The 10,200-nt window shown below is 36.2% G+C and overlaps 1 protein-coding gene across 1 annotated transcript; it reads left to right on the forward strand.

Annotated features, from left to right (window-relative positions):
- Positions 1–2,651: 2,651 nt before the first annotated feature.
- Positions 2,652–9,066, forward strand: LOC149181010 (uncharacterized). Its single transcript, XM_089416409.1, has 4 exons — positions 2,652–3,378; positions 5,551–5,616; positions 6,120–6,182; positions 6,598–9,066. Exons 1-4 carry the CDS (start codon positions 3,078–3,080, stop codon positions 8,781–8,783), a joined length of 2,616 nt encoding a protein of 871 aa, XP_089272535.1. The 5' UTR covers positions 2,652–3,077; the 3' UTR covers positions 8,784–9,066.
- Positions 9,067–10,200: the final 1,134 nt, after the last annotated feature.

Genomic DNA, 10,200 nt, shown 5'->3' on the forward strand with positions numbered 1-10,200 from the left:
TTTGTTTTTAAATGCATAAATATATTCAATACCTTGAAAAAACCTTTGTAGTACTCGATTTTTATAAACTAAACAACTTAAACTTATAATCCTTTACCAAAGTTAAAACAAAATTAACTTAATAAAAACTATATCAACTATTAGTCAAATTATATTAAATAAATATAAACAACGTAGCCTAACTAATAGAAAAAATAATAGCCATAATTAAACAATACAATTTGTAGCTAGATTGTGATTTATTGTTATTTAAAATACACTTTTGAATGCATAAATAGATATAACACCCTGAAAACCCTTGAAGCTCTCGATCTCTGCAAATTAAATAATTTATTTGGTTGGTTGAAGTTAATGGTCTCTACATTGCTCTCTCTATTTAAAATTATGTCACTTATGCCATATCTGTTTCTCCATCTTATCTTGATGATGAATTAAATAACTTATTTGGTTGGTTGAAATTAATGGTCTCTACATTGCTCTCTCTATTTAAAAGTATGTCACGTATGCCATATCTGTTTCTCCATCCTATCTTGACGATGAATCACAGTGGATATCTATTTCTCCATCTTATCTTGACGATGAATCACAGTGGATATCTGTTTCTCCATCTTATCTTGATGATGAACCACAGTGGATATTTGTTTCTCCATTTTATATTGACGATGAACCACACTAAATCGTTCCAAAGGCGTCGACTAAAAAGTCTCATGTGATTTTTTTGGGAAAATTTCCAACATAAACAATATGGATCACATAAGCCTCAATTCACAGAAAATATATTTAAATGTAGTTTAACTAATCCATGAAATGGTATTTTTCATCCGATCAATGTTAAGGGAAGATTGTAATTTCTTACTTTGTAAAATTTGTTTTTAAACGCATAAATATATTCAATACCTTGAAAAACTCTTTGTAGTACTTGATTTCTATAAACTAAACAACTTAAACTTATAATTCTTTACCAAATTTAAAACAAAATTAACTTAAAAAAACCTATATCAACTATTAGTTAAATTATATTAAATAAATATAAACAACATAGTCTAACTAATAGACGAAATAACTTTCTAGAGAGAATTCAAAGCTAGTTTTGATTTCTTGTTATTTAAAATACACTTTTGAATGCATAAATGAATCTAGCACCCTAAAAACCCTTGAAGCACTCGATCTTTGCAAATTAAATAACATATTTGGTTGGTTGAAATTAATGGTCTCTACATTGCTCTCTCTACTTAAAAGTATGCCACATATGCCCACTGTTTCTCCATCTTACATCGACGATGAACCACACTGGATGGTTCTAAACACGTCCACTAAAAAGCCTCATGTGATTTTTTTCAAAATATTTCCAATATACACAATTCAGAGAAAATATACTTAGTCTCAATGCAAAATTTTCTTAGTATAGTACTTTTCCATGCAAAAATAAATTTAAATGTAGTTTAACTAATCGATGAAATGGTCTTTTTCATCCTAATGCTAGACGTCTTTTTCCTCGTAATGGAAGACACAATGTTAAGGGAAGATTGTAATTTCTCACAGTGTAAAATATGTTTTTAAATGCATAAATATATTCAATACATTGAAAAACTCTTTGTAGTACTCGATTTCTATAAACTAAATAACTTAAACTTATAATTCTTTACCAAATTTAAAACAAAATAATTAAATTACATTAAATAAATATAAACAACATAGTTCAACTAATAGACTAAATAACTTTTTAACAAGAATTCAACAATACAATTTGTAAATACACTTTTGAATTCTCGTAATGTTTTTCTGATTAATCACATCATAAGTTGTTGGTGGTCCACGTTTCGAACCATTTAATGTGATTCATCTTGAGGAGAGGTTCGAAAAGTCGATGAACCTTTGTTTTGAAGATGAACAACATTAGATGGTTAGAAACATCGACCAACAACTTATGATGTGATTAATCCGAAAGACATTACCAAAATCAATATGGATCACAAAAGTCTAAAATCAAACACTTTCAAATGCAGTGCATAAATGGATTTAGCGGCTTCAAAAACTCTTGAGGCACTCAATCTTTGCAAATTAAATAACTTAAACTTATGATTTTTAAAAATATGTAACAAATTTTGAAGAGAAAATAACTATTTCATTTGTCAAACCAACAATAGAAGACAACCAACAATATCACTCACTACTGATCCATAAAAATGCAAAATTTCACTCTTATGGTCCATAAAAATACAAATTTCCACTCTTACCAAATGATTATTGGGCAAAAGCTATGGAGTTATTTCTTTACCTTCAAAGAAAACAAACTATTAAACAAATAAAAACACTTTAAAAAATACCGGTTGCACACTGCAATGTGAAATTAACTACCCATCCAAAGATAAAGTCAGTCACGAATAAGCCATAAATTCAGTATTCACGTCTAATTAGTCATCTAATTTTAATATAATTATTTAATATCTATGTCGACATCCACTTCGGCGAGTCAACGGAGTAAGGGAAACAATTGGCCCGTTATTCTTATTTATCCCTAAAACTCCAGTGTCGTGGCCCCTATCCACCTCCAAAGAAATTAGCGGCATAGTTAAAAAATTTTACACAATAAAAATAATATATTACTGTTTTGCAAGTGGTTTTAGTCTATATATTGCATTGTGCAAGCAATAGAGACGGTAATGGCATCTGGGTTTGCATTTCATCCGCAATCTCTACCACAGATCTGATTTTGCTGGAAGTTTCCGCGTTTTTGTGACTACAGACAAGACTCCAAACATGTCTCCGATACCATTCTTCTTCCCGAAACTCCACCCGATCCGTCACAAGAAGCATTACACGCGTAGATCGTATAGATTTTTGCTTTCGTAATAAGCGCTCCTGGTCTCTGATTCTCCGCGGTTTAATCCTTTTACTGTTAGACGCCCTTTTATTCCCCCGACTTCAATATCCATTCTTTCTCTCCGCTTCCTTCCACGAATTTCTTTGTCTCGCAGACCGACCTTTTATTTATAGATATATATACACGATCTCACTCCGATCCCGGATCCAGACGATTTCTGAGGAAATAACGAATTTCCTGGCAATATCCCAAAATGGACGAACGGACGAAGCGCAAAGCCGAAGACGAATTGACAGAAATCGTCAACGAATTTAAGCGGGGTAAACTGTCGATCGACACCGAAAATGGACGGCGAATCGAAGAGAAATCCCCTGGGAAACCTTCGCCCTTGGAGCTTCCCGGGGTTCGACACAGTAGTGGGTACCCTTCAGAGAATGGGCCCCCGCGTTCCTCCCGCCAAGTTTCCTGTGAAGTGCGAGTGGATGTTATGGATAAGAATACGCTCATATGGCTCGAATCCAAGCAGAACGCCCTCTTGTTTAATGAAGAATACGGTATTGCTCGTGTTTCTGGAACTTATTGTCAGTTGTTATTTTTTGAGCTGGGCTGGGTTTTGGGAGAGAAGGGGTAAGAGTTTGTCCTTGTTTTGTAGGAAATGAAATCTCATGGGTTTTAGACTGTACATACAGTGATGCTCTTTTAGTTTTTAATTTTTGCCATGTGAGATCTATTTTAGGGATTTTTCTGCCCAGAGGCCTGGTTTGAGTCTTCTTTAGGCCTGGTTTGAGTCTTCTTTATTTATATTGTAGATCTTTTATTCTCAGTCGATATTTGATTTTTTGGGGTTTAAAGTACCCCTTTGTAAATATTTTACTGTTAACAGGTTTATGCCACAACAAAGTCTTTCAAAATTGCTTGTATTCCATTTTGTTCATATCCTTTTCATTATATAGAAATGCAAGGTAGAAGTTTGTGTTGTTATTTGACATCTTATCATCTCCGTTTGTGACTACCCCGGTCATTATGTAGAAATATACAGTGGATGTTCTTGTTAAAAATTTGCTATTTTATTTTCTCTTTTCCATTACAAGAGTGTTTCTGCTTAACGCCAGGTGTAGTTGATTAGTTGATTCAGTTTTACGATCAGTATGCCCGTAGAGGAGAAGTGCACTTGCTAGGTTTTGAACTTAACTTGCAATTGTACCTGGTCCCAGCTATGCCTTGTCCATATATTAGAACAACTTCAGTGTCTCTTTTTAGTTCTTAAACAATTTCTCTACCTTCATTTGCATTTGCACCTATTCCAATGGCATCCTTGTGACTGGGGTACTTCCCTGTGTTGGAATCGTGGTGGATGTGTGACCTTCATAATTGAGCCAACACCCCTTTGGTACTCTTCTTTTTCTTTTTCTTAAAGAACACTTTTATTTTTGGATGGGGTTAACCTTTTGTTTTTCAGAAGAGGGTTGAACTGCTTTACCATTTCAGCTTTACAGTGCGTCCCAGGTACGCCCTTGCCCAGCCCATATATATTAGAACCGCTTCAACGTCCATATATATTTTCTCTAACTTGATTTGCATTTGCCCCTGACGTCCTTGGGCACTGGGTTCCTCCCCTGTATTGAATCCTGGTGGGTGAGAGACCCTCACATTGAAATTTGAGCCAACATCCCTATCTGTACTTTTTTTTTCACTTTTCTTTTTGGATGGGGTTAACCTTTTCTTTTTGTGAAGATGGTGGAACTGCTTTACTATTTCGACTTGAGAATCCAACGAACTTATGCTGTTAAGTTGTAACTGAGGTTATCTATTCTATATCTTGTTTTACCATCTGACCATAACCTTGATTCATTAATAACATCTTACAACACATAAACAGTCTTAAAGACAGTTAGCTTTTTCATATTATACTGCCTTAGGATTGAAACTTTGTGAACTTTTTTTATATTTTGAGGATATTCTGAGAGAAGTGAGATCTGTAAGGATCTCTATAGTTTGTTTTGTTATTTGGTGGTTAATCTGTTTGGTTTATTGGACCAGTATATTTTTCTTTGAAAAAGCGGCTTGATCCTTCGTTGTTGGTCAGGGAGATTGGATGTTTCCCAAACTTACCTATTATGAAAATTTCATAACATTTGTTCTTTGAAAAAGCCGCAATAAGCATTGAGGTAAGAATTTCAATTTGTGCAAAGTGGTTTTGGCTGTAAAATGGCTGCCATGGAGAATTAATATAATTTTTCTCCGTTTCTGAAGAATAGATCAGAAGTTCAGGTTATGCAAATTTTCAGGCTTCTGATATTTTTGTTTTTTATTTTGAGTGGGGATGTGTGGTCCATGGCTACTCAGCACCTATTATTCCAACAGTATCCTGTTTGATAATTGCAGCCAAATTTCTGATTGGGGAACTGGAAACTACTAAATAGGCTTCCTAGTCATATGGTGGGTCGGCAAAAGAATTAAATCATTCTTTTCTCTTCGGGATTTTCCTTGACCTTTACAAAATTTAAACAATTTAATAGTCCAGAGTCCAGCGGTCAGAATGATTGCTATGTTTAGTAGTGGAGTCCCTTATACATTTATTTATCTATTGCGAGCGTTTCCATATCTATTCCTAGACTTCTGTATCTGATGGGTTTCATTTTTAATGTTATATGTTAAGTAATAGGTGGTCTCATGTGTTATGGTCAATCGTTATATTTTTTACTATGACGTTCTGCTCGTTTCAGGTGTAGAAATATCCAGGCTGGAAACTCCTTCATCGGATACTGAAGCAAAGGCAGAAACACAATTAGGTAATCTTTTCTTTGATACAAAAATCCTGTAATCCCTGCTTTTCAGACTGGTGTCTGGATGTAGGGAAGGCATAAGTCATTGAATAATCTATTGACAGGGTAGCTAGTCTCATTCACTCAATAGTCTGTTAGACATTTTTTAATATGTATACAGGTCAGGAATATGTAGGAAGCGAAGTCGGAAACACAATTTGTTAAATCTTTGCTTTCATGCAAAAATCCTGTAATCCCCGATTTTGAGACTGGTGTTGGGATACAGAAGTCATTGAATAATCGAATGACAGTATAGCTAGTCTCATTCATTCAATGGTCACTTAGATGTACAGACATGTCTACACATACACGTGTGTCTGGCATTAGTTAAGATTGCTATGGAAAAGTGATTTTTAAGAAAGGATATATTCAAAATGCAACTTTACTTTTTAATAACATAAAGTAATTACAACTGGTTAGTAGCTTATTATACAGTTTTTAAAGTGACTGGGATGCTAAAATTATTTCAGATGGCAACGTGTCAAGGCCGGGAGCCCCTGTATCTGACGTTGAACGCAAACCAGAATCACCAGGTAAATTCTGCCCCGTTAGAATCGATAAAGCTTGTGTATATTTTACTTTATTGTTCCAAGTATTTAATTATATTTTAATTCTGGAGTGGCTCGATGGTTATTTTTGACTTATTCAACATTATGTTTGCGTGAAGATTTCAATGTGCCGTGTCATCTTTCCTTGGATGTTACTCTGGGTCGTTTGTCCAAAGATATTTTTTGACTAATTATCTAGCAGCTTGGACTAAACACATTGAGTTTTGGGCAATGATAGTCATGGTCATAGACTGCATGTGGGTGGAACCATATTCAATGCACATTATCTATATATCTTGCTTTGAGAAGAGGTTGCGTTTTCTGTTCCAAGTTCCAGCAGCTTTGGTTGTTGGGCTTTATCTCATACATAAACTCAAGAACTTGTTTTTCAAACATGCAGATTCACCATGCTTTAGGATTTCTATGGAAACCTCAGGAACATGTGATTACGAGGATGCTCAATGGTTTGTAAGGCAGGCCTCGAACTTTTTGAGATTAATTGCTTCCGAGGGAGTCTATGCAAAATGCTTCTGGTACGAAGGTCCAATCCCCCGAGGTAGTGATGGGTCTCCAGCTGTTTCTGCTGTGGTAAAGAAAATAAAAGGGCATGATGGGAAAAATCTGGAGAGAATTCAAGAACGCACGGGAGTTATTATAGGCGTGGTTCTTAATAACAAGGCCATTTCTGTGGCTCAATCTGGCATTACAGATCTGCCGCATAGAGTAATTGGTGTACGTCTTAGATGTGTGCGGATGAGAGGAGTTCGTGATGCATCTAAGAAAATTCAACAACTACTTGGTTTGGCGGGAAATTATTTCTTGAGGGAAACAAGTTTGGATGCAAAAGAGAGAGAGACAGCTGATTCTGATTCCCCTCATGGTGGTAGTTCCCCTTTACCACCATCTTCTTTTGGGATTAAGAGAAATTTAGTGCCGAGGACAGGAGGACAATGTTCTACAAGCGTCTCCTTACCGTTATATACTCCTTTCGAGAAGCAAGAAGGTAAGTCTCGTGAAGGATACTTGTACAGGGATGTGGCTCCTGATGCCTATGCACCACCAGGTCGGGTTTTATGTAGAGAGCCACCTCACACTGAGGTTATCCATGAAGAACCTGATGATATAAGTCATTTTGAGGCGAGGAACACGTCTAACCTGCTTTATATCTACAATTTGCCTGGTCATATCCCAGTCCGAATATTGAAATCAATTTTCCAGAAAGTATTAGCCGAGAAACTTGATCTCCCTTACACACGTGAGGTTGTGATACATGCAATAGTGGCTTCAGATGAATCGTATGCAATTATACAACTTGCAAGTGAGGGCTTCGTTGCAGCTGCTTTGCGGCTCTATTCAGAAGACAAAACGGTATTTGATGGTTTGAAGGTAGGATTACCTCGTGTAATGATCTCCAAGGCAACACCAGCAAGGCCAAGTTATTATAGCGGTGCTGTCGAAGTGAAAAATATTGAGCCAATTAGTTATCCCTTGGATGATAGGTACTTGCAGAAGGATTCTTTTCCGTACGGTAGTCGACGTAATCCTGAACCCAGATTTAGTGAACACGACTATAGACACAACAGGAAATCTATTCCATGGTGGGATCAGGTGACAGATGAAGAGCCGAATACTCTCTTCTTGACAGAGCTGACGATACATACGTCGGCACAGTCTATCAGAAATCTTTTTGAAGACATTTTGACTCATTACATTGGGCCTCCTCTCGTGAGTTCATCTGGGAGGAAGTTGGTTCTGGATGTGAGATATGTGCATTCAAAGCAGTGTGCGTTTGTGGATATGGCCACCCCTGAGCTGGTGGATTTTATGCTGGATCTGCATTCTCAAAGGCCGGAATTATTTGACTTTATGAAAATGGAGATAGGTAACAAATATATCAACGAAAACAAGGAAGAGCAACTGGCCAGGCCTGATTGGGTGCAACATGACATAAGACCGGGGGGATATCCTCCTGTCAAACCCAGAGGAATTCCACATGTAGAACCTTTAGGTGGTCACGGTTTCATAGGAAGGAATGTTAGGGGAATGAGAAGTTTCGACTTTACACAAGAGACTAGTGACAACTATTACTCTACTTTTGATTTCAGGAAGCGTCCCAAATCTGATCCGGAGAAAACTGTGTTTGCTTATAGTTTCCCCCCAAATGCAACTGGGAAAATAATCTACCAAATTTTTGAACGTGTGTTGTTTCAAAACAGACAAGGGCTTATGCATGATGAAATTGTGACTGAAGTACGAATGCCCTCAAATTCTTATGCCTTCATTGTATTCGCAACAGTGGAACTTACCCGGTTGGCACTTCAGCTGTATGCGCAGGATAGAGATATCTACGACAAAATTCAGCTTAGGCCTCACATTGATTCGAAGATGGAAGAGCGTTTCTGGGATTGTTTTCAAGAGCATGATCATGAGTTTCGAGGGGCTGCAAGGTCTATTGAATTTAGTAACAAGAACCATCAGAGACTAGAGGATCACTCGAGCACTGTTGGTAGCTACAGCAAAAGCCAGCCATGGGAAAAGGTCAATCCTAGCACTGAACACTATATTCATGCGCCTTCCAGCCACTAAAGCATCTGCTTTAGATGTTGACAATGTATGCATTAGATATTGTAGAGCTGCAAGAGAATGTAATAAGTACTGAGTTTGGCTTTCTTATTCAGAAATTGCAAATCATGTTCAGGAATTTAATATAAGCCTTTCGGCATGTTTTCAAATGATGTGCAAAATTTTATCGCTATCAATTGAATAGCATGAGCTAATCTACTTGTTTAACTACAATCTCTAGTTTAATCCAATTTGTGGGAAATTGCACTCCCTGTTGGATGTGGAATAAAGTGCTGCATGTTGTCTATCTTTGGAATTTGAAGGAGAGATATTTGGCCATAAGATATGGCTTGAAAAATAATTAGTTGCCTTGTATACTGAAAAAATTTCAAAGTGGTCATTTGTACGTTCTGTTTTCCAATGTATAATTATTCAATGCAAAGAAGATTCTTTAAGATTTAGTTTCTGACATGGTGGTCAATCCTTTATCTATATACATATATATAAACTGCGATTTTGAGTTTGTGATTAAAGTTTTTACTTCAGATATGTTGGATTTTGGTGAGTCAAAAGTCATTAAATGCTATTGTACTTTCATATCTGATGATGCTCAGGGCAGTTGGTTAATGGGCACTTGTGCTCAATATTGCGAAGGAATTGTCCAAGGAAATTGACATATCTTTTCAGTCTCTATCTTCGATTGGTACTGCAGTAAAATCTCTGTAAGGATCTCAAAATGATTTTGAAATTTAGATGTAAAAGAGTCTTCATAGCAGTAAAATTCATTTTTTAAAATTTGAAATGGTCAACTCAAGCGTTCTACCTTCAGATATGGTCTCATCTGCCTAGTGTAATTCCATTTTTATCTGCCCAGTCAAATGAATTGGGTTCAGGATTTCTAATGTCAGCCGTTAAGCTATTATGGTTTGAAATGCTTTGCGTTTTGCTATCAATTGAATAGCATGGGATAGAGTCAACCTATGTTGCAATCCCCAATCTGTCTCTTGCTCCCAGCAGAGTCAAACAACCAATAATGTAAACTCAAATCTGTCTCTTGAATTGCACCAAGCACAGTCAAACAACCAATAAAGTTCTACAAGTTTAGAAGGATTTTGGTTTTCGAGTAGCAACTATGCTTAAATCCGAATTATGGGAAAGTGGACTTCTCGTTGGTTGTGCCTGATAAACCACTGCACGCTTTTGAAATTGGGAAAGTGGAATTCTTATGGGATTCGTGTAGTAAAAGAGTTGCACGCATCGCGATTAATTTTCTATGTTTGGCATTTGAACCCTACAAAGTAAGGTAGTCATTTTTATCACATTTTGTTTATATATATTTATATTTGATTTTAAATATGGGGATTAATTATTGTTTTTCCACGTATACATAGTTAGAATTTGAAATTGAAACACTTACCTCAAATTTTTACTTCGCACATTA

This window comes from Pinus tabuliformis, chromosome 3_2, assembly GCF_031772625.1.
Source record: "Pinus tabuliformis cultivar Carrire ecotype Pingquan chromosome 3_2, CPIR1, whole genome shotgun sequence".
Classification (NCBI taxonomy): Eukaryota; Viridiplantae; Streptophyta; class Pinopsida; order Pinales; family Pinaceae; genus Pinus; species Pinus tabuliformis.

Coding starts and splice junctions, on each gene's coding strand:
- LOC149181010 (XM_089416409.1), top strand. CDS start 3,078: ATGGACGAACGGACGAAGCGCAAAGCCGAAGACGAATTGACAGAAATC. Junction 3,379..5,550: donor CTTGTTTAATGAAGAATACG/GTATTGCTCGTG, acceptor TGCTCGTTTCAG/GTGTAGAAATATCCAGGCTG. Junction 5,617..6,119: donor AAAGGCAGAAACACAATTAG/GTAATCTTTTCT, acceptor AAATTATTTCAG/ATGGCAACGTGTCAAGGCCG.